Genomic DNA, 25,856 nt, shown 5'->3' with positions numbered 1-25,856 from the left:
GGGGAGTGTCTGGGAATGTGAACATGAAGACACTAGTCATCCAGGATATTACTGAATGGCTGAGCAAGTTCGAGGAGACGATGGCCGATGATTGCCTCACTTTTATATGATCCAGTGTTCATTAACCCTGCACTCCATCGCAATTAAAGACGTATTTATCTTTCAGGACCCGTGTGTCACTGGTAAATTAGAGAAGGTAAATTGGTTTATTATTGTCACATGTATTGATAATAAACTTTGTTTTGCATGCCATGCATACAGATCATTGTATCACATCAGTACATTGAGGTAGTACAAGGGAAAACAATAACAGAGTGCAGAATATAGTGTTACAGTTACAGAGAAAGTGCAGTGCAGGCAGACAATAAAGTGCAAGGGCCCTGACAAGGTAGATTGTCAGGTCAAGGGTTCATTTTATTGTACAAGGGGTCTGTTCAATATTCTTATAACAGCTTCTCTGTAATTGAGCCTGGTGGTACGTGCTTTCAGGCTTTTGTATCTTCTGCCCGATGGGAGGAGGGAGAAGAGAAAATGTCCGGTGTGCTTTGGAGGTACACGAGTTTCAAAAAGTTTAAAAGCGATTCAGGATATTTTCAATATTTTGATTATTATAACAGAGGCAGCATTTTGGGAGATTTATGGGGAGTGAACTGCTCGGAGACTGTGAGGGTCCAGAGCAACTTCCATTGTGGGGCCTCAGTGGTACCCCAGGACAGACTGAACAGAATTCTTTTGCTTTGTATCATTAATTGCAGTCTTTTATTCAGTCTCGGGATGTGGGCCTTGCAGCAGTTCATGCCTGTCCACGTCTTTATTTTCTTTTAAGTTCCCGGCACAGCACTGCCCAGCTGAGGGGTCAAGCTCTATGCTCCCGAGCTGCTGCCTGCACTTCTGTAATGAGCTGCAGGAAGTTATGTGAAAGTGGTTCGAGCACTTCCCGTCAAATCCCTTTACTTGACCCCGTTCCAATGTGGAAATGCCTGACAAAGCAAAAGTATGTGTGTGGGGAGGGGGATTGTTGGACACATCCAGCCCCAACGTCTGGTAGATATTCCAATAAATTTAAGTTGAACATCATTTATGAGCCACTCCCCACTGCATTGTCAGCTCTTAGCCCAGTATCCCTGCAGAGGTCCTGGTTACCATGGCTGGTTAGGACTAGGACACTGGCTGTGGCAGTGTGATCTTCTAGCAGCTGGGAATTTGAGCCTGAGTCTGCGTAAGGTTAAACCTGGGGCTAACATGGCAAACCCTGTACAAAAGCCATTGCCTTTCGAAACAAAAATGTTTTAAATTGAATTTTAGCACTTCAGTTTTTTTTATCTTAAGAATTGGTCCTAAATGTTATTGAAGTCTGTGAATGTCTGAAGACTGATAACATTGACAGTTTGAAAGCCAGGGGGTCGGGAGGTCAAACCTTGCTGGCTGTCAGAGCCATTCTGAGTGTAGCTGGCTGACTATCCTGACCCTGTCTCTAGACTGCGCTGGGCCATTCCAATGTGTTGGGAGGCATGAAACCAGCCCTAGATTGTGGCTAGAGTCTCGCTGGAACAAACCATAAATGGCTGGTGATCTTGGGGCCATGGAAAATCTGTCCCAATATTTCTGGAAGGGTTTTGGTATCAGACTTCCTCAGTGCCCCATTCCAAAGGGCGTACCCACACCTCAAGGACTGTAGTGGTTCAAGATCACCACCTTCTCAAGGGCAATTAAGAATGGGCAATTAAATGCTGGCTCAGCCTGCGAAGCCCACATCCCTTGAATGAATATATAAAAACAGGTAATTTGGTTATTATTGTCACATGTACCGAGGTCCAGTGAAAAACTTTGTTTTGCATGCCATCTATACAGATCACTTCATCACATCAGTACATTGAGATAGTACAAAGGAAAAGCAATAACAGAATGCAGAATAAAGTGTTACAGTTACAAAGAAAGTGCAGTGCAGGCAGACAATAAGGTGCAAGGCCATGACAGTAAATTGTGAGGTTAAGAGTCCATCTTATTGTACTAGGGGACCGTTCAATAGTCTCATAACAGCAGGATAGAAGCTGTCCTTGAGCCTGCTGGTACATGCTTTCAGGCTTTTTATCTTCTGCCCGATGGGAGGGGGGACAAGAGAGAATGTCGGGGGTGGGAGGAGTCTTTAATTATATTGGCTGCTTTACTGAGGCAGCGAGAAGTGTAGACAGAGTCTCTGGAGGGGAGGCTGGTTTTCATGATGTGCTGAGCTGTGTCCACAACACTCTAGAGTTTCTTGTGAAATCAGGCTGTGATGTATCTGGATAGGATGCTTTCTACGGTGCATCTATAAAAATTGGTTGGAGTCAATGGGGACGTGTCAAATTTCTTTAGCCTCCTGAGGAAGTAGAGGTGCCAGTGCACTTTCTTGGCCATGGTGTCTACGTGGTTGGACCAGGATAGGCTATTGGTGACGTTCACCATCCAATAGGTACCCAAGTGTCCTGGCTGATGTATATGCTTCAACTAATATCACCAAACGTTATGTGGTCATTGTAACTTGGTGTTAGTGGGAGCTTGCTGTACACAACGCTCTGCCCAACAGTGACTGCACTTTATAGGAAACAAAGTCCATTAGAACTTACTGAGGTCATGAGTAACTATTGAAATAAGCACCAATCGTTGGTCAGAGATTCACTGTGATGGTTGTTAAACAATGATCTGATCTTTCATTATCGGTCCTGGGCCGTGTTTTTAATGAGTCATCGAACCCTCTCTGCCGCCTGCTGACCTGATCACAAAGAACAATTTGATTGGCTAATCAGCCATCGTTAAGTAAATCACAAACACTGGAATGTTTTCTCTGTGTATGACTCATTCAAATCAGACAGCTTAATTTCACATCCAAGATGTTCTAAATCATATGCCATTTCCATTTGAGAATTAAGGGTCAAATTAAAATCCTTTGGTACAGAACGACTTTGTGTTGGAGTTAAAACAGCCTTTTCCCTTTTCTTATATAAAAAAATGTTAGGGCCTTTGTCCAGTGAGGATCTTTTGGCTCCTCTCCATGTGGCCACAAGCAGAGAGACTTTTGGCAACAGACATCTTCCCCGAGTCCTGATGAAACAGCTGCAGTTTACATTGGACTCCCACTAAAGTAATCAGATGTGAGACACAGCCACAGTGAGACCTTTTGTACTGGCCCATATCAACTGTACTTCCTTTCCATTCAACTGCTCTGTTACAAAGATGTAAGCAGTCGCCATCGAAGTAAGTCTGCAGTTTGGCCACTACACCACTTCAAGGAAATAGAATGGAATTTACTTATGGTGAATTCTGGCCATTGAACCGTAAGTTGGAGGAGACTGTTTGGACCTTACAGTATGTGTTGGATCCTTGCTGATGCATGTAGCTAGTCCCAGCCTCCTGCCTTTTCCCTTTTCCCATTTCTTTCAAGTGCTGACCCAACTCCCTTCTGAATCTGCCCCCAACTTCCTGTCAGCCAATGCATTCCAGACGCAACTCGCCACGGCCAAGAAAGCTCACCAGCGCCTCTACTTCCTCAGCAGGCGAAAGAAATTTGGCATGCCTCCTTTGACATTCACCAATTTTTATTGACGCACCATAGCAAGCATCCTATCCGGATGCATCACGGCTTGGTACGGCAACTGCTCTGCCCGTGACCGCAAGAAACTGCAGAGAGTTGTGGACACAGCCCAGCACATCACGAAAACCAGCCTCCTCTCCATGGACGCTGTCTACACTTCTCACTGCCTCAGTAAAGCAGCCAACATTATCAAAGACCCCACCCAACCCGGACATTCTCTCTTCTCCCTCCTCCCATTGGGCAGAAGATAGAAAAGCCTGAAAGAACGTACCACCAGGCTCAAGGACAGCTTCTATCCCACTGTTATAAGACTATCGAACAGTCCCCTAGTACAATAAGGTGGATTCTTGACCTCACAGTCTACCTTGTTATGACCTTGCACTTTATTGTCTGCCTGCACTACATTTTCAATGTAACTGTAACACTTTATTCTGCACTCTGTTATTGTTTTCCCTTATACTACCTCAATGCACTGTGTAATGAATTGATCTGTATGAACGGTATGCAAGGTAAGTTTTTCAGTGTACCTCGGTACATGTGATAATAATAAACCAATTCCATTTACAACTCACCTGCATTGTAAAGATGGAGGTTATCTTTGATTCTTAAGCCAGTCACCTACATTCTGTCTCTTGTGGTTCTTGGTCGTTCCACCAATAAAGACATTTTCTCTCTATCTACTCTGGGTGAACACATCCATCACGTCTCCTACCCACACACGACCTGCTGAAGGAACTCAGCGCGTCGAGCAGCAGCGGCGGGGGAGGGAAGGAATTGTCAACGTTCATGGCCGAAACCCTGCGTGACGCAGCCAGTATGGAGAGAGGGGTGAGATGGGGGCCGGCAGGTGGTTGGTGGAGCCAGGTGTGGAGGCGATGATGGACAGATGGAGCAGGGAGGGGTGGAACTGGGAGAGAAGTGGCTGGAGAGTGATGGGTACAGATAAGGAGAGAGGTCATCAGCTGATAAGTAAGGAAGAGCATAAGTGGAACCAAATAAGGAAGGGTTGATGGGCAGCTGGGACCCTTTGGTGGAGGGGATAGGAGACCCATGGGTTAAGTGTGGGGGTGCAGGGCAGGTGGAACTAGTTGATGGAGGAGGGTGCCTGGGTGGATCAGGAGAGAGAAAAAGTGTAGTTTACTTGAGACTGGAAAATCCAATGTTCATACCGTTGGGCTGTTGACCACCCAGCTGGACTATGAGGTGGTCTTCCAGTTTGCATTTGGATTGGAAGATTACTGTAACACACACACACACACACACACACACACACACACACACACACACACACACACACACACACACACACACACACACACACACACACACACACACACACACACACACACACACACACACACACACACACACACACACACACAGAAATGAAAGTCCTCTGTGAGGGGAAACTTGAGGATTTCTGGATTTCTGTAATGCATTCAAATGGTGAGTAGCGGGTAGAATTGAGAAGTTGGATGTAAAAGTAGAAATTTCTTGAAGTATCCTAACCCAAACTGAAAACCGCTTACTTACAGAAGGAATTCAATTCACTTTTCTGACTTGGGGGCTTGCAAGCAAAGAGCTGAGCAAGCTTTGCTATCTCTCATCATCTTCTGGTGGTTCCAGCTGGATTACTCATGCCCCTAAAAGTAGTAAAGTGGTTTAGTTTCTGGTTTAGTAATCTTGAGGCATGATGAGCAGGCTGGGGGCAGGGGGACAGCTGGGGAATTTGAATTCAGTTAAGGGAATCTTCAGTAAAAAGCTGGTGAGCATGAAAGTGCTGGATAGTCAAACGTTAAGGGAAGAGTATCTGTCTGCTCTGGCTGTAACTCCAGACCCACAACACTGTGGTTCATTCTTAAATGCCTTAGGCTTAAACAGTGAACATAAGGCAGCTTTGAACACATCTTTGAAGGTGCTGCCTCAAGAAAGCAACATCTATCACCATCTGGGCCGTGCCATCTTCTCGCGGCTGCCATCGGGCGGGAGGTACAGAAGCCTGAAGTCCCACACCACCAGGTTCAGGAACAGCTACTTCCCTTCAACCATTCGGTTCTTGAACCAACCGGCACAACCCTAATCAGTACAGTTTAGCAGCACTATGACCACTTTGATCACTTTGCACTTAAATAGATTTTTTGTTCTCATTGTGTTCTTTCTTGTAAAAATTGCATATAATTTATGTTTAATTCATGTTTTTCTTGTGAATGCTGCTTATATGATGCTGCTGGAAGTAAGTTTTTCATTGCACCTGTGCGTACATCTACTTGTGGATATGACAATAAACTCGACTTTGACTCTGAATGATCAAAAGGCAACATACTGCAGATGCTGAAACTCTGAAATAAATACTAATTGCAAGAGATGCTCAGTAGGTTAGGCAGCATCTGTGGAGAGAGGAATGAATTAATGTTTCAGAATGGTGACCTGACATTAGTCACAGCCTGGACGGAAGAATATAGAGCAGGATGTTCAAGGTTTCATTTCCTCCAATCAGCAACATCCATTTACCTCTTATCTTCAGCATTGCACAGTGTCCCAAGTCTCAAGGACGTGAGCAATTGATTTCACTCTACAGAGGGAGATATTAGGGCGGGTGACCAAAGCCATGTTAAGAGAGTTAATCTTGAGAGGAAAGACAAGCCATGATCATGTTAAAGGCCGGGGACTTGAGTGCCTGATGACCTACTCCTGCTACTGCACGTGTGAAAGAGAGGTAGTGTGGCTGAGAGACTTGGGGAGGGAATTCCAGATGTTGGAGCTTTGGCAGCTGGAGGCACAGCTGCCAGTCATTGAAAAATTACATCTATTAATGATCATGGGCCAGAATTTGACCTCTGGATTTGTTGTAAGGATAGGTAAGGAAGGATTCTGTTTAGGAAGTTAAGAAAGGGTATGTAAGAAAGGATAGGTAAGGAAGGATCACTGTTTCCCAATTCCACCCCTCCTGGCTCCGTCTGTCCATCATCCTCTCCTCATCTGGTTCCACCAACCACCTGCCGGCCCCCATCTCAGGCCTCCCTGCATATTGGCTGCATCATGCAGGGTTTTGATAGAATTGTAAGGAAATTAATTCACGGAATGTAAGCGCCACTGGCAAGGTCGGTATTTATTGCCCATCGTGGCAGGGATGAGCAGCCTTCTGGGACAGCTGCAGTTCTTGTGTGAGGGTGTTCCCTCGGTGGTGGCAGGTACACTCCAGGATTTTGGTCCAACAGCAACAAAGAGGCAGCAGTATTTCCAAATGTGGATGATGTGGGAGTTAGATGTCCGTTCCTAGCTTGTAATGTTACAAGGCACCTACTGCACTTGATCTTCTGAGAGGCTTTGGTTGAAGAAATCTCTGAGTTGCTGCTGTGTATTGCAGGTGGCACACTCGGCAGCCTTGGCGGAGGGTAGGACTGATTAGGGTGATGAGTGGGGTGCCATTCGAGTGGGTTCTTCCAAGCTGTGCCTGTTGAGCTGCTTCAAGTGTTGCTGCATCCCACACTCTTCCAGGCAAGTGGAGGGTATTCCACAGCACTCCAAATTTGTGGATGGTGGAATGGGTTTGAGGAGCCAGGAGATGAGTCTGTGGAATTTGTTGCCACGGGCGGCTGTGGAGGCAAAGTCATTGGGTGTATTTAAGGCAGAGATTGATAGGTATCTGAGTAGCCAAGGTTATAGTGAGAAGGCGGGGGAGTGGGGCTAAATGGGGGAATGGATCAGCTCATGATAGAATGGCGGAGCAGACTTGATGGGCCGAATGGCCGACTTCTGCTCCTTTGTCTTATGGAGTCAGTCACCACAGGGTGCTCACCCTCTGGCCTGCTGCTGCATGTGGGCTGGTCCCAGTTGGGTTTTTGGCCGTTGAAGCCACTCTCAGGAGGAGTGGGATTTGGTAATTGGCATCAGTTACCAAACAGTAGTTCAGCAGTCTCAATTGTCCACTAACATAACTGCAGGAGGGCCTTGTGTTTCAGCCGACACAGGAGCCCACATTCACCTTGTGTTGCTTGTCACATCTCGGAGCTGGTGCCTGAGACAAGTCGTAGAACGATCTGGATGGAGAAACAAAGGCAAAAGTTTAATGTAGAAAACAGAGAGGTACATTGGCATTCGCTTATAATTTGCCCAATGACAATGAGATTCCATTGAACAGCCTGAGACAGCAATTCTTCCTCGGTTGTTTGAGTCAGACACAGAGTCAAGTAACAACTGTGGCTGCACTGTGCTCCTGAAACTCATTGAAGCCAATGCACGGCTCGTATACCTTTCATCCTTGCTCTTTGCCTTCCCCAAAAGTGAATGGAACTTCTCTTTAAATTTTCTTTAGATTATGCAATGACATCCACCATCTGAAATAATGGAAGCAGAATCTATTAAAATGGTTTTTAAAATGAAAGGAGGCAAATATTTGGGGGGAAAAATTGGGACGGAACTGGTGAAGGAATGGAACAGATCATCGATCGCTGGTGTAGTAGGGTTTGTTATTTCAGGGGATGTCCCTGCAGGAAGGTTCATCCTATCCATTCCTGGACATTTGCCTGTTTACATCACACAGTGATTTTTGTTGGGCAAGTGTATCGTTCATGGAGGAACCCTGCCCGCAAGAGCGGCGGAAGCAGAGACGGTCGGTGAATGTAAAATTGGGAAGGTGCTTGAGGGAAGTAAACTTGCAGGGCTTCGAGGGCAGAGCGAGGGGATGAGACTGGTTCTACAGAGAGTGGGCATAGACCTGAAAGTCCAAATAGCTGCCTTCTGCATTGCAGTGACTCAGTATGTCTATGAAAAATGGGACTTGGTGGAGTCCAAGTACAGACCAGCCATGGTCTCATTTTAATGGTTGATAAGTCACACAGGGACTGAGTGGCCCATATTCATACCTCTTCCACGTTCAAGTAATTCCTCTGAAGTCTTTAGTGTATAAATTCACCCTCTATTAACTAAGTAATGTGCTCGAAGTCAGCAAACTGATTTTCAGAGCAGATTTCAATGTGTAGCATTCGTTATTACCTTGCGTGTTTAATACATAAACAGAGGATGATTTCTGTGGCTTGTTTTGATGTCTGTTTTGATGAAGAAACAATTGCATCCAGCTGCTGACAACTTAAGTTGGAATGTAACCGATATTAATAAGGCCGCATTCCCAGAAATTGCCTTTTTAAAATCACTCCACTGCAGCCGTGAGCCAGCTGAATGGAATCTCTGCACATTTGAGTCAATTGATTTGAAAATGAATGCTCCAGATTGTTTACAGTGGCAAATGAAAGTCAAAGTTCGGATTGACTGTTTTGGCTCTCTGGGTTTGGGGATAAGAAAAAAATGGACAGCTGGTTAGTATCCATGCTAAATGTCTCAAGGGATCCCATTCCATACATTATGTAAAGGGATAGTGTTTCCGGAAGCCATGCACCAGCTGTGGTGCAGAGTGTGGGCTGTAGACCTGTTCCCAAGCCTCTACCCCTGTCAATCCATCTCATCTGCTGGAAGGTTCATAAGAGCACCCCAGGGTGCAGTCTTCCTCTGATTCATTCCCTTCCTAGCAATTCCCACACCAGCATGCTTCTGGCTTTGGAAATTCTCTTGGCATTGGGAATTCTCTTGGCATTGGGAATTCTTTTGGCATCATAAAGGGTTAGTTGGAAAGACAGTAGAAAGGGAACACTGGATTTTGGTGATGTAAGGATCAAGATAGAGAAATTCAGATGCACCAGCTTTACTGCAAAGCTACAGTCTTCCAGATGAAGCAATATCTGAGGATCTGTCTCCTCTCTCTGAGGGAAATAACATAAGACAGAAATGGGAGTACAAGGTGCTGGTGGGTGAGGCTGCATCTGGAGTATTGTTTTCAGTTTTGGTCACCCTACTATAGGAAAAATATCAGTAAACTGGGAAGAGTACAGAAAAGATTTACGAGGATGTTGCCGGGACTCAAGGGAATGAGTTATAGGGAGAGCTTGGACAGGCTAAGATTTTTTTCCTTGGAGCACAGGAAACTAAGAGGTGATTTATAGAGGTGTATAAAATAATGAGGGGGCACAGAGAGGGTGAATGCACTCAGTCTTTTTTCCCCAGGGGTGGGAATCAAGAATTAGAGGGCATAGGTTTAAGGTGAGAGGGGAATGATTTAATAGGGACCTGCGGGGAAACTTCTTTTACACAAAGGGGGGGTACATATATGGAACGAGCTGCCAGGGGAAGTGGTTGAAGCAGGTACATTAAACAACTTTTAAAGACAGTTGGACAGATACATGGAGAAAGGTTTAGAAGGTTATGGTCCGAACACTGGTAAATGGGACTAGCTCAGATCGGCATCTTGGTTGCCATGGACCAGTTGGGCCAAAGGGCCTATCTCCGTGCTGTGTGACTCTAGGACTCTATGAGTAGCAGAAGATCCTTTGTGCCTGTTCAATGAAATTATGACCGAGCAGCTCTTCAACACTTCCTGCCCTGATCCCCGTGACCTTTGATTCAACTTTGGTCTAAAAAGTGCTGTCTGTATCAGCCTTAAAAACATCTGATAACTCAGCCTCCACTGCTCTCTGGGGCAAAGAATTCCACCTTCCTCCTCATCTCCACAATAAAGTGGTCCTCGTTATCCCGACACCATGACCCCAAGTTCTAGATTCTTTCACCAAACATTAAATCTTCTAAACCCCAATGAGTATGGACCGAGTCTACTCAATAATTCCTCATGCAACAGCCCCTTCACTGAAAAAGTCAATCTAGCAAACTCATTTGAACAGGTTCTAATGCAAGTGTATGCATCCTTGGGTAAGAAGACCCAGACGGGCTGCGGAACTTGAATTAGGGTCTCAGCTTTGCCTTGTGCAGTTGTAGTGAGTCTTCCCCCCCCCCCCACCTTGCAATAAAGACCATCATTCAATTTGCATTCAGAATTATTTGCAGTAATGATAGATCCCTGCTTCTTGTTCAAATGCATTGCAATAAGTCTGCTCACCACATTCTTAATCTCACGCTATATAAATAATATTTTCTTTTTTTTATTTACCTTAACCATCGGTAATCTGATTTTTTTTTCATATTTTACCTAATCTGTCATCTTTATGTCCACTGACTTTATTAGACTTTTTGTGTCCTGCCCACAAGTATTTTCCAACTATCTTTACATCATGACCAAACTTGGATGATTTACACACTCCTCCTTCATGTAGGTTATACTCCTAGAGGCATACAATCCCTACAGCCCTCCGAATCCACCAACCATCCATCTACACTAATCCTACATTAATCCCATTCTCCCCACATTCCCATCAACTACCCCCAGATTCTACCACTCAGGGCGATCTATAATGGCCAACTAACCTACCAACCCACACTCCTTTGGGATGAGGGAGGAAACTAGAGCACCTGGAGAAGACCCACGTGGTCACAGGGAGAATGTGCAAACTCCACACAGACAGCACCCGAGGTCAGTATTGAACCCGGGTCTCTGGCAGTGGGAGGTAGCGCCTCTACTAGCTGTGCCACTGTACTGCCCACCAGTCAATGGTATAAATTATTGATGCACCACAGAAAGCATCCTATCCGGATCCATCACAGCTTGGTATGGCAACTGGTCTGCCTGAGGCCGCAAGAAACTGCAGAGAGTTGTGGACACAGCTCAGCACATCACAGAAACCAGCTTCCCCTCCATGGACTCTGCCTACACTTCTTTCTGCCTTGGTAAAGCAGCCCGCATAATCAAAGACCCCACCCACCCTGGACATTCTCTCTTCTCCCCACTCCCATTGGGGAAAAGAAACAAGAGCTTGAAAACAGGCACCACCAGGCCCAAGGGCAGCTTCAATCCCGCTATTATAAGGCTATTGAATGGTCCCCTTGTACAATAAGATGAACTCTTGACCTTACAATCTACCTCATTATGACCTTGCACCTTATTGTCAGCTTGCACTGCACTTTCTCTATAGCTGTTACACTTTATTCTGCATTCTGTATTGTTTTCCCTTGTACTACCTCAATGCACTGTGTAATGAAATGATCTGTATGGATGGCATGCAAAACGTTTTTCACTGTGACAATAATAAACCAATTTACCAAACCAATTTCTATTGGTTGCTCAGTACTTCTTTCCCTCCTGATATTCCTTTAGATTGTACCATTTTTCTACGCTTCTGGGGTCTTCCACTATGAAGATGAATGCAAAATATTTGTTTAACATTTTTGCCATTTTCTTACTCATTATTATCCTGCTTTGGCTTCTGTGGGACTAACATTTAATTGTGCTGCCTTTTAACATGCTCATAGGAAAGGTCCCAAAGTACGATTTCGAAGAGGTGCCGATTTTTCTAAAAACACATTACTTGGTCGTTATCACAGAGCTGTGAGCTTTCTGTGCACGAATTAGCTGCTGGGTCTCCTGAGCTGCAACATTATTAAGCTCTAAAGTGCTTTGGGACATCCTGAGGTTATGGTAGGTGTTATAGAAATGCAAGTCTTTTGCTTCTGAGTTGAACTGCTTTTACATGTTATTGAACTGTGCAAGCCTGTTGCTTAGGTTATTCTATATAATTCATTATTGTCATGTTTTAAAGGGAGAATTCTTTTAAGTTTCTTGGTAGGAATACAACATGTAATAACGTCTTGCTTCTTTTTGCTTACATCTGTTAGCATTATAAAGCAACATCTGGCTTTTTGTCAGCCAGTTATATTAAAGTCCTATGTGGCCTTCCTATTCACACTGAACAGGAGATTACATACCACCCACCAATATTAGTATCGTATTTTGTGTCACAGAGCTCCCTCCTATGCTGGGGCCTCTTTTTGTGAGTTCTTAATATCATTAGTATTTGCCCAAAACATTTGGAGTATACAAGTCTACCCCGGGTTACGGCAGGGTTTCGTTCCTGTGAACTGTTCTTATGTATGGAATGTACATAAGTTTGGCATTCTTAAGCTGGGGAAAACCTATAATATATTTTTCTAAATATTTTCCCTTCAGGTCCTTTTATATACAACTCTACGTGAACTTGAGGTGATGTAAATCTCTGCTAACGTCAGGTCCCATCCCCCATCATCGCTGTGTTTTCTGATCTACGATAACTCCCGATTTTAACAAAAGTCTCCATTTTAAAGTTGCAGACACCCCCTGGTCTAGCCCCTCTGTACCTCTCTGGTACTCCACCCCTGCACCATCTCTATGCTCCACTAAGTCTTACCCATAGAGTATCCCCAAATCCAATTGCTCCACCATGGGTGGCCTCATCCTTCAACTCTCCAGTCCCGAAGCTCTGAATTTCCTTCCCTAAAAACCTTGAGGCATAGAGAGAGTAATACAGCGTGGAAACAGGCCCTTTGGCCCAACTCATCCATGCTGACCATGGTGCCCACCAAGCTAGTCCCATTTGCCCATATTTGGCCCATATCCATCTAAACCTTTCCTATCCATGTCCCTGTCTAAATGTCATTACTGTACCCACCTCAACCACATCCTCTGGTAGCTTGTTCCATACACGCACCACCCACTGCATGAAGAAGTTGCTCCTCAGGTCCGTTTTAAATCTTTCCCTTCTCACCTTATGCCCTCTAGTTTTAGACTCCCATATCCTGGGAAAAATACCATCCACCTTACCTATGCCCCTAATGAGTTTATAAGCCTCTCCACTTCTGTCTGCCTTTTGGTCAACTAGCCCAATATCCCCCTTGTGTGGCTCAGTATTAATTTCGTGCCCCTGTGAAGCTCCTTGATGGTTTTGCTAAAGGCACTCTGTAAATTGATGCAATTGTGTTACTCCTCAGGCTTCTGAAAATAGCAACATAGGCTCCCACAGGTGGAGTCCATACAGCATACGCACCTGGTTCTGCTGTCAACCAAATGGCGGATCGGGATGGACCTGATGAACGAGGCAGTGGTTCACTGAGCACAGGAACCTGTTGGGTCTCCACTGTTGCCGGGTCAAAGTAAACCGGGCCCTGTATACATCCCATGTAAGATAAGATATGTTTATTAGTCACATGTACATCGAAACACACAGTGAAATGCACCTTTTGCGTAGAGTGTTCTGGGGGCAGCCCGCAAGTGTCGCCGCGCTTCCGGCGCCAATGTAGCACGCCCACAACTTCCTAACCCGTACTTCTTTTTTGAGAACGTGGGAGGAAACCGGAGCACCCGGAGGAAACCCACGCAGACACGGGGAGAACGTACAAACTCCTTACAGACAGTGGCCGGAATTGAACCCGGGTCGCTGGCGCTGTAATAGCGTTACGCTAACCGCTACACTACCGTGTGCTGCTAGTAGTGAGATTTAACTACACACAGAATGTGAAACAGCTTTAGCTTAAAAGATGGGAAAGGAGTCGGGTCTCCAGTCAACATTAGAATGAGGTTCGAACTTTTAGTTTATTCATTCCCTCTGTGACCTCACCTACTCTTTCTCTCCAACACTGCATAATCTCTGCACTCCTCCAACCCTGGCCTCTTGAGCATCCCCAGATTCATTTGCTGCACCCTCGGCAACCTTGTCTTCAGCTCTCCTGTCCACGAGCTGTGCAATTCCTCCCCTAAACTCCTCCACTTTTGTCCTCCTTCAAGATTCTTCTTAAAACCCAACTCTTTGACCAGGCGCGATGCAAAGTTTTAATGACTAAGCATAGTGGTCAAATTACTTGACTAATGATCCAGGTATCCAGAGGCTTGAAATCAGATCTCACCATGACAGCTGAGAAAATTAATACATTTTTAAGTCAGTAAAATGCATTGACTTCTGGAATGAAATGGGAGCATCTGTAACAGTGACCATGAAGCTACCAGACCACGTTTGATTTTTGGAGACAATTGGAAATTTTGTAGGTAAAGCATCTAATCATCTCTCAAGTACTAGTAAAATCTGTTTAAATTAATTTCTGTTTGCATTAATCACAAGATGGCATTGAAACTGCAAAGAGTTATTCAAGGGACTGAATATTTTGAATGGTGATGGGGTGCATACAATGTACGGGCAAGCAAAGGTATGGGGGCACAGTCTACCTGTATTCAAACCCAAAAATGTATGTTCACTGTGGACAAGCACTCACACAGACACTTGCGCGTGCACGCACACACACACACACACACACACACACACACACACACACACACACACACACACACAATTACATTATGAGACCTGTGTGTGCTGTAGTGGCAACAGTTCTGTGTTCACCAGGCAGAAAATGGAAACCAAAAACGAAACTGCAAATTCTGGAAATCTAAAGCAAAAACAAAAAGTGTATATTCCATTAGTTTAATTAAGGATAGTGTTAGGGCGATTATTCAATGAAAGGAGAGAATTATAGCAGGTGTACGTAGAACGATACAATCTGGGTGGCTGTAGAAAATGGACGTTTCTGACTTCCAGAGAAATCGGTTTACAGACAGTTCTCAGGGACGGAGTCCTTACATAACCCAGGGGCTGCCTGTATATCCTGCTTTAGACACAAAACATTATTATACTATTACTATCTAGAAAAATGATTTAAAAATAAGTGGGAGAATTTGCGTAAAGTCGGATTTCTGTAAATCAGGTTATTCGTAACCATGAGAACCCCTGCAGCAAAGATTCATTAGAGTGGTTCCAGGGATGAAGAGAAGCTGAATAGACTGGGACTCTTTTCTCAACAAAGAAAAGTGAGAAATAATTCCGGTTTTAATGGCGTGTGGTCGGATACCCAATGCATTCTCAGGAAGTGGATGGTCAGTAAAGTCTTTGAATAGGTGAGATACAATTGCATTGCTGGTTTTGCTGCTGCTTCGCAGCTTCAGCGACCCAGGTTTGATTCTGACCTCTGCTGTCTATGAGGAGTTTGTACATCTTCCTTTGACCATGGGGGCTTCCTCTGGATGCTTTAGCTTCCTTCCACATCCCAATGACGTGGGTTGGTAGGTTAGTCGGCTGCTCTAAATTCTCCCTTGTGTAGGCGGGTGATAGGAAAATCAGGGAGGGGGAAGTGATGGACATCAGAGAGAGAATAGGTTGCAGGGAATTAATTTGGGGGATTGGTATTTATGGGATTGCTCTGAGACACAGCATATTTTCAGTGGGGTGAATGGCCTTGTTCTAAGGAAATAATATCAGAATTAGTTTAGAAGAATGAGAAGTGATTTCATTGAAACATATTATATTCTGACGGGACTTGACTTGCTCGATGCAGTGAAAATAAGGGGAGGTCATTTAGGACTGAGGTGGGAAGAAGGTCCTTCACAAAGCATACTGAATGTTTGGAATTCTCTCTCCTGGAGGGTTGTGGAGGCTGCGTCACTTCAGGACAAGTCAATAGGTTTCTGGATATGAAGGGACTCGAGGGAGATGGAGAGAGGACAGGCCAGGAAAATGGCAGAGGTAAAAAAACTAACCCTGAGCTTGAAGAATGGCAGAGCAGGTTTGAAGACCCAAATGGCTTGCTCCAGTTCCCAATTATTACCATTGACATCCTTTGGCTCAGGTGTTTGTTCCGTAACTTGGTGAAGGTCCAAGCTGATCGTGCCACAGTTCGGGCAATGGGAGATGGAGAGCCTTGGTCCACTGTAACATAACCGCCCTGTAAAACTTCACTCCCCAGTGCTCGTCAACATATTCCGCAGCCTCATTACATTTACGCCTCGCAGACTTTCCAGATGACTCCTGTTAGATCCAACAGAGGGGAGCTGGCTAGAAAGGAGAAGAGGATTTATGTTTCTGTTGGATGAAGCTGTTTTAACGAGCTTCAAAAGGCTTTGCCTAGAACCATCCAATTCACAAAGGTCCTGCAATCTTTACCCTCTCCTCCTCCCCTCTGCCCTCAAATGACCCCCTTCCCATACCACTTTTTCTTAAATAGTATCATCGAACAGAAATGTAAATCCTCTTACACTTACTGATATGCCGGATCGAAACCGAGGAGATCTCTGGGGAGAATCAGAGTTGACTGTAAGAACCCGTAATCTTAATGTGAAAACAGATAAACACTGGAGACACTCAGCAGGTCAGGCAGCATCTGTGGAGGGAGAAACTGAGTTCATGTTTCAGGTCTGAGACCCTTCGTCAGAACTGGGAAAGGACAAAACAAGTTAGCTTTGAGATGCAGGAAGGGTGAAATGGATAAAACATCAGCCTTGACCTCACTATATCAAAGATCTGAACGACTCTGTCAGATATTCAGAAAAAGGTTGCCAGAACTTGAGGGCCTGAGTTATAGGGAGAGGTTGGGCAGGCTCAAAGGAGATTAGGAGGTGACCTTATAGACGTGTATAAAATCATGAGGGGTATAGATTGGTAAAATCGGTTTATTATTGTCACATGTACCGATGTACAATGAAAAACTTTGTTTTGCATGCCATCTGTACAGATCATTTTATCACGTCAGTACACTGAGGTAGTACAAGGGGAAGCAGTAACAGAATGCAGAATAAAGTGTTACAGTTACAGAGAAAGTGCAGTGCAGGCAGACAATAAGGTGCAAGGCCATGACGACGTAGATTGTGAGGTCAAGAGCCCATCTTATTGCACAAGGGGACCATTCAATAGTCGGGATAGAGGCTGTCCTTGAGCCTGGTGGTACGTGCTGTCAGGCTTTTGTATCTTCTGCCCGATGAGAGGGGGAAGAAGAGATCGGGTGAATGCACATGATATTTTTCCCCAGGGAAAGGGAACCAAAAACTCGAGGGCATAGGTTTAAGGTGGCAGGGGAAAGATTTAAAAGGGACCTAAGGGGCGACTTCTTCACACAGAGGGTGGTGCGAACATGGAACAAGCTGCCAGTGGAAGTGGTTGAGGCAGGAACAATCACAACATTGAAAAGAGATTTGGATAAGTACGCAGATAGGAAAGGTTTAGAGGGATATGGGCCAAATGTGGGCAAATTAGACGAGCTTAGGTGGGCACCTTGGTTGGCATGGATGAGTTGGGCTGAAGGCCCTGTTTTCATGCTCTGTGACAATATAACCCAGTCCCATTATTTACCACAAGCCTACCAAAAGAGTTGCTTATCGTTGCTGCATTGAAAGAAATTCCATCATAATAGCTGGGGCTCTCAAAGTGCTCCAAATCCCACAAACCTGCTTTGCAAATAAAAGAATATTGCATTTATGTAGTTCCTATCACATCCCCCCGGAACATCCCAAAGTACTTCTTTAAATGTGGTCACTATTATAAGAAAAATCACACAAACACAGCAAGAGTGAGCAACTCAGTCCAACAAATGACCAGATAATCATAATCAGATTTTTTTTGGGATATTAAGGGAAAAGTATTGTCCAGGGCCAGGGTGAATATTTTTCCCACTTACTCTTTTTCAAAGTGGCGGTGAGAGTTTTTTTATGTTCGCCTGAGAGGGCAGATGGATCCTCTGTTTAACATCTCGATTGAAAGATGGCACCTCAGACTGTGCAGCGCTCCCACAGTACCACATCAGGGGTGTCACCTTAGATTCTGATGCCCTGCCAGTATGTAAAACAGACTGCTGTTGTGGAGCCAAGCTACTTGGTCTGAGCAGAACAAGTCCCAACCACGTGTGTCAGGTCAGGGAGTGCTACGATGGGTATAAATTCTGATAAAGCAATTGGGTTGGGTTAGGTTAGCTCAGTACTTTACACAGGTCAGTGTGATTTGATTTGCTTTGTCACAGCCCTATGTTTTCAATCAAGGTTCGGTATCTTATTCACAGACAAGTTGGATTTTCTCTGGCTGGGCTCGGTTCTGGTGGTGTTGTGATACTATACACCATCAGACTTCTGTGCTGTGGTATCCATGAGCTGTACATCGGTTTAATTGCTGCATTCTTCTTCTGGGATTGGCATTGCTCTAATCTGTACTTGCCTTGTTCCCGTTCCAACGCAGGCGATGATATTTTACAGCCTCCCGCAGCGCCCTCTCACAAACAGTACAGGTTGCCTGCTGTCCAGCTAGAACATCCGGAAATAGTAGGATTGTTTTGGCTGCGAAGATCAAACCATTAAAACTCGAGGTTACCAGCAATATTTCCACTTTGATGGCAGAGGAAGTGAACCTTGCCGCTGATCTCCGTGGGAAACGAACCTGGCCATGTGCAGCTTCATTTTAAGTTTTTAGTTTTCATCAACATCCTGTGAATGATTCCTGACTGAAGATAAACTCCGGCCTATTTAGACTCCCTGCTGTTAAATTCTGTATAGGTGACGGATGAAGGAGGGTGACCGTTCATTCCAACCACCACTTGTCCAGAACAACAATAGTCCTTCAACTCTTCACGAGAGTGTGGCTGAATGAAATCTGACCTCCGTGCATGTGAGGAGATGTCGGGGCGGATGCCCAAAGGCTTTGTCAAGGAGAGTGGTTTTCAGGGTCTTTGAGATGGGAAAGAGAGTGGAGCAAAGAAGTGAATGGCACAGGGTACCCTCTCGGGTAGCCAGCCAAAGTCTTTTTCCCAGGGGAGGAATGTAGAGGGCTTAGCTTTAAGGTGAGAGGGGGAGAGTTTAGAAGATAAGAAGATAAGATATCTTTATTAGTCACATGTACATCGAAACACACAGTGAAATGCATCTTTTACAGTTCTGGGGCCAGCCCACAAGTGTCGCCACGCTTCCCGCGCCAACTTAGCACGCCCACAACTTCCTAACCCGTACGTCTTTGGAATGTGGGAGGAAACCGGAGCACCCGGAGGAAACCCACGCTGACACGGGGAGAATGTACAAACTCCTTACAGGCAGTGGCCGGAATTGAACCCGGGTCGCTGGCGCTGTATTAGCGTTATACTAACTGCTACACTACCGTGCCTGCCCATTAAGGGGGATGTATGGGGCAAATTTAGAGTGCTAGGTGCCTGGAACGCACTGCCAAGGGTGGTAGTGGAAGGAGATACAATAGTGGCGTTCAGAAGGCTTTTAGATAGGTAAATGAATATGGAGGGATGTGGATCATGTGCAGGCAGAAGGAATTAGTTTCATTTGGCATCATGCTCAGCACAGACATCGTGGGCCGAGAGGTCGGTTCTGTTGTTCTATTATTATAAAATATTACTTTCATTGTGCCTCCTTTTACATCCATGTCTGCTGGTATCAAACACTTTACGAACTTAGCAGTGTGCTTACTGTTGCAATGTAGAAAATGTAGCAGTCACAGTAAAATCCAGTAAACAGCAATGTGGTAATGACCAGATATTCCCTTGTTGTAATGTTGGTCAAGGGATCAATACTGGTCCCAGGGAGCAGGGAGGGTTCCCCTGACACTCACAATCTCGTCTCTGGACAATACATCCACCAGAGATAAGATGAGATCTTTATTAGGCACATGTACATCGAAACACACAGTGAAATGCATTTTTTGCGTAGACTGTTCTTGGGGCAGCCCGCAAGTGTCGCCACGATTCTGGCGCCAACAGAGCACGCCCGCAACTTCCTAACCCTTACGTCTTTGGAAAGAGGGAGGAAACCGGAGCACCCAGAGGAAACCCACGCAGACACGGGGAGAACTTACAAACTCCTTACAGACAGCGGCTGGAATTGAACGTGGGTCGCTGGCGCTGTAAAGCATTATGCTAACCGCTACACTACCGTGAGATTCATGAAAATCAAAACAAAATTATAGATGCTGGAAATCTGAAATAAAGTAGGAAAATGCTGGAAAAACTCAGTAGGTCAGGCAGCATTTGTGGAAAGAGAAACAGTCAGTGCTTTTCACAGATACCACCTGACCTGCTGAGTTTTTCCAGCATTTTCTGTTTTTATTAAGTGAGATTCATCAACTGTCCTGAAAAAGCAGAACTGTAAAAGGCTACACATGCAATCTGCTTGATTTTTGTTTACATTAAGTTTGGAAACTGGTTTGTCTTTTGTATAATGATCTAATTGTTATTGTTCTTAGGTGTGTAGCTGTGTAGCTGTAGTAGTTCATTGAACAATAGGAGTTGTAGAAGGGGGTTTATCTACCCAATACCCCCATCCCAGGGCTGGTTCTTCTATTCAAGCAACTGAACTTATCTCATTTGTTTGGCCCTCTTTCATGTCACACTCACTTTTGTATGTTCTCCTGCTTCTTGTGGTGAAACCTTTAAAAACCCACTGGCTGAAAATAAATTATTTCAATTACACCTTTCACTCTGTTAATTGGTGTGAAGCCCAGTTGCCATGTCCTGTACAGAATGTACCATTTTGCATCCACCTTTTAGTCCACATCTATAAGTAAAAGATTGATGATTTTATTGGAATTGATGTGTCTTGTTCAATCTGTTTTGTTACTGATTGCCAAATATAGCACCCCAAGTTATGAATTCTGTAGTTGCCAAAATAATTTGGACTGGATTATCCATTGGGGGTTGGGTTGCAGTGTTGTATTGCATCGAGTTCAATTTACTAATGTTTCAATGCTTTGCTTTGTGCAGAAATGATTTCCTGTTTGGATAAAGGTATCCATTATTCTCAGCAGCATTTCACGTAAGTTGGAATCTCCTTGACCTTGTTCTTATTTGCTGTACGTGTTAAACTGAGCCTTGATCCAGAGTTTCACGTAGATTTGAAAGCAGAATTGTACATGTGTTAATTTAGTGAAACGGAAGTGGGACTGGAGAGCAGCAAGGCTCTTATCCCATTGCTAACTGGCAGCTGTCAAGAAAGGGATTGGTTTGGGATTCTGCAGGATGACGTTTAGTAAGAGGAAAGCAAGTCAGCCAAAATTCCTCTTTCAGGAATATTTCCTTTGCCAAGTCGTTCTTGTTCTGATCTTCCTGCTTAGATCAACAAATGAGCCTCCAATGACGTGCAAAAAACTTAACCTGTGATTAGCAACGTTGGTGCTGCTAATGTAGAGAAATTTGCACATGGTTTTGAGGAAAGAATAGAAGGTTCAGGTTGGAGTTCTCTTTCAATGAACCAACATAGGCATGGAAGGCAGGCTTCTCTCCTGTGCCGTATGACACTGAATCTTTCGTCAGAATTTTAGTTACGTTTGCAAGCACTAAGTTTGGCCTCCCGCTTCTTGTAAGATAATTTAGCTGGAGATATGATGAGTTTATTTTTGTCAGATTAATATTAGTATCTACCATGACTTTACCTTTCAACTGCATACACATTGCAGAGGATAGATAAAGGGGATATGGGCTGCCGTCAGGACTTGGGTGCTGACATATGCTTAAGGCTTTTATAAATAGCTTCTAGTAACCCATTCTAAATATGCTTCTGTAACAGAATATTACCGACACCACGTTTAGTTAGTGAGACCTCCGATTCACTGCCACTGTGTGTGTGCTTCGGTCATACGCTGCCACTAATAACAGCTAAATAAACCAGAGGAAGTATGATGGAAGGCTCAGATAACTGAAACAATTAATGTCCTCTCGAACTCTGCAACACCCTAACAGCTCAAAACTAGCCGAGTGCACTAGAGATATGAAATGCTTCCAGTATTGAGGATGGAGCATTAGGAAGCAAGTGATGTGTTTGCAGCCAGAATAAAATCATAAAGTAACAGTCACTTAACATCAGCCCATAAGACATAGGAGCAGAATTAGGCCATTCGGCCCCTTGAGTCTGCTCTGCACCATCAGTCATTCTACACATTCTACATCTCAGGGACAGAGCATTTATAATTGTGCCAAAAGCATCTATGTTCAATGCTTGAAGATAAATGAAATGCAGAATAGTGTCAGATGAGATAAAATGTAATGTTTTATGTCAAAGTCAAAGTCGAGTTTATTGTCACATGCACAAGTACATGTGTGCACAGGTGCAATGAAAAACTTACTTGCAGCAGCATCACAGGCACATAACATCAAGAAGAAAACATAAATTAAACATAAATTATATACAATTTTTACAAGAACACAATTAGAACAAAAAAGAAGTCCATTGAAGTGCAAAATGGTCATAGTGTTGCTAAACTGCAGTGATTAGGGTTGAGATGGTTGGTTCAAGAACCAAATGGTTGAAGGGAGGTAGCTGTTCCTGAACCTGGTGGTGTGGGACTTCAGGCTTCTGTACCTCCTGCCCGATGGTAGTTGCGAGAAGATGGCATGGCCCGGATGGTGGGGATCTTTGATGATGGATATTGCCTTCTTGAGGCAGCACCTCCTGTAGTGACGGTGTTCCAAAACATTGCCATTTATATCAGATCCCCAAATCAACTGAAATCCCCTTCTTACATTGAATTAGCAGAACTTCTTGTGTACAGTGGTCCCAGTTTAAACCAGTTTTGTGCACCAGCTAATTTTTAATTTTTTTGTCTTGCTGCAGAGCAAGGCTGAGTAAACTTGGTTTGAAGCCAGTAAAAAAAAAATCAGGGAGGTAAGATGGGCTGCAGACTTGCTAGCACCTATTTTGCACTATTGTACAAAAGCCACAGTCCATGTCGGTCTCTCTTTCTGTTTGCATTTCGAGTTGGTGACCTTTCATCAGAAATGTTTGAGTTCATCACATGTACTGAAAGCAAATAAATCTGCATACCCTGCTTCCAAAATTCAGGTCTATTAATCTCCATTGTGTCAAATTTCAGAAATAAAGTACTACACGTAAATAATAATACGAGAGTCCAAGGACAAATCTTGACCTCGTTAAATGAAAAGCAAAAACTGCAGATGCTGGAAATCTGAAATAAAAATGGAACATGTTAAAAATGCTCAGCAAACCAGGCAGCACCTGTGGAAAGAGCAACAGAGTTAATGTTTTCAAGCGCATTTATCAGAGAGAGGAAGGCAGAAAGCAGCTGACAGTTCTGATCTGAGCTAACAGTTCTAACAGTTGATTATGGAACGAGCTGCCAGAGGAAGTGGTTGAGGCAGGTACAATAGTATAACTCAAGAAGCACTTGGATAGGCCACATGGAGGGGCGGGGCTTAGAGGGATGGACTGAATGCGGGAAATTAGGACTAGCTGGGTGGGTAGCGGGGTCGGCATGGACTGGTTGGGCAGAAGGGCCTGTATCTGTGCTGTATTGCTCTATGACGAAGGGTCTGCCACCTGAAACGTTAACTCTGTTTCTCCTTCTGCAGCCTCTTCCTCATCAACTCTTTCTGGTCTTGGTATTGGTTTATTATTGTCACTTGTACCGAGGTACAGTGAAAAACTTGTCTTGCATACCATTCGTACAGATCAGTCCATTACACAGTGCAGTTACATTGGGTTAGTACAGAGTGCATTGATGTAGTACAGGTAAAAACAATGACAGTACAGAGTGAAGTGTCACAGCTACAGAGAAAGTGCAGTGCAATAAGGTGCAAGATCACAACAAGGTAGATCGTGAGGTCAAGATACCATCTCATTGTATAAGGGAACTGTTCAATAGTCTTATCACAGTGGGGTAGAAGCTGTCCTTAAGTCTGGTGGTACGTGCCTTCAGGCTCCTGCATCTTCTACCCGATGGAAGAGGAGAGAAGAGAGAATGATCCAGGTGGGTGGGGTCTTTGATTATGCTGGCTGCTTCACCAAGACAACGAGAGGTAAAGACAGAGTCCAAGGAGGGGAGGCTGGTGTCCGTGATGCACTGGGCTGTATCCACAACTCTCTGCAGTTTCTTGCAGTCCTGGGCAGAGCAGTTGCCGTACCAAGTCGTGATACATCCAGATAGGATGCTTTCTATCGTGCATCGATGAAAGTTGGTGAGAGTCAGAGGGGACAAACTGAATTTCTGTAGCCTCCTGAGGAAGTAGAGGTGCTGGTGAGCTTTCTTGGCCGTGGCATCTACGTGATTTGACCAGGATGGGCCGTTGGTGATGTTCACTCCTAGGAACTTGAAGCTCTCAACCCTCTCGACCTCAGCACCATTGATGTAGACAGGTGCATGTACACTGCCCCCTTTCCTGAAGTCAATGACCAGCTCTATCGTTTTGTTGACATAGAGGGAAAGGTTGTTGTCATGACACCATTCCACTAAGCTCCCTAATTCCTTCCCGTACTCCAAAAAACGCTATCTGACCTACAGAGCAACGTTTTATTTCAAATTCCCAGCAATACTTTTGTCCCTTTCCTTGTGCTTTGCATGTGGTACTTGAAAGTAAACATTTGAAAGTAAACATGATTCGCACATAATATACAGCTTGGATATTACAGAATATACCAAGTACTAAGGTACAGTGGTAAAAATAGACTAGGTTCCACTCAATTCACCCAAACTGAATCATAAGCTGAGTAAATATTAAAACAGTGGTTGGCGTGCACAGAGCAATGGAGACCAATTGTACCTTCTGTCAGAGTGAGGCATGTATTCACTGTCTGAGGTTAAACTGTCATGTTTCTATCAAACATTGTAACACCCTCGCAATTGGAAGCTGGCAGGGACATTCAGGAGATGGACAATGTTTTCTGTACTTGGGTTGAGTTTGAGGGTGTGAATGATGCTTTTACTGACAGCATACCAGCACTGCGTCAGACGTGTGATGTCTGTAATCAGTCCTGCTGTGGAAAGGTGCAGTTCACATGCATGTCCCAGGGACTGAGCACTTGTATTTGAGTGAGGTGATCTCACTCTGGGTGCAGTTGGGCACCGCGTGCATGGAATTTACAGGGCTTGTGGTTACAGATCCACCAGACCAGGGCTTCACACACAGCGCATTGTAACCCCAAAAGTGAGGTCTCAGAATCAGCTGATGCAACTGCAGTCAGTGAGCTACATCTGGTCCATCATGTTGTTGCATGTGTTGGGCACACGCACACTGAAGTGTGCATGCCCCCACACATACACACACACACACACACACACACACACACACACACACACACACACACACACACACACAATCAGCTGCCCCACTGACACTACTGTGGACTGCGCCAACTTCCCCCGCATTATCTGAAGCCTCCTCCCCACTCCCGCTGCTTCAGTTGGAACTACGTGGGGATAAACACTGCCTGCCTTCTCTCCTAGCATCCTTGGATTGCATCTGCTGCACTTATTTCATCTTCTGATGCTTTATGATCCGCAGGACAGCAAGAGCCCTTGGTAATGAGAAGCTCAAAGAGAGAGAAAAATAGGGAAAAGTAGAGAAAGGTTGAGAGAGAGAGAATACCCAGCAGTTCTTTTTATTATCCTGACTAATATTTATCCCATTAATCAACATCACTACAATAAACCATGTGATGTCCATCAGATTATTATTTGTTGGATCTTATTACAGGGCTATTATGTTGCTTGCTTGCTACTTTGTTTTGCTCAGCTTCTGGGACTGTGTGAAATTTCAAGTCTTAAAATGTGGTCACAGTGTGAAAGTAGTTTGGGATTGGGATGCACTGTATTAGGCCATGAAACTATTAGCTATGTCAGCCAATGGCAAGCGATTTCCTGTTGGAAAAGGTACAAATTTGTCTCCTTGAGACAGGCACGTTGGTAATGAAGGAACAAGCTTGGACTTCCTGAGTTGTTCTCTA

The 25,856-nt window shown here is 44.6% G+C and overlaps 1 protein-coding gene across 1 annotated transcript in view; it reads left to right on the top strand.

Annotated features, from left to right (window-relative positions):
• si:dkey-34d22.1 (discoidin, CUB and LCCL domain-containing protein 1) overlaps positions 1 to 25,856 on the top strand; it is a 126,622-nt gene that overhangs the window by 57,085 nt on the left and 43,681 nt on the right. Inside the window, exon 4 of the mRNA XM_052036401.1 lies at positions 20,885 to 20,936. Within this exon, the coding sequence (XP_051892361.1) occupies positions 20,885 to 20,936 (52 nt within the window). The remainder of the gene's footprint in view (positions 1 to 20,884; positions 20,937 to 25,856) is intronic.

Source organism: Pristis pectinata, chromosome 22 (genome assembly GCF_009764475.1).
Source record: "Pristis pectinata isolate sPriPec2 chromosome 22, sPriPec2.1.pri, whole genome shotgun sequence".
NCBI lineage: Eukaryota > Metazoa > Chordata > Chondrichthyes > Rhinopristiformes > Pristidae > Pristis > Pristis pectinata.
This window is presented reverse-complemented; position numbering and strand designations above follow the sequence as displayed.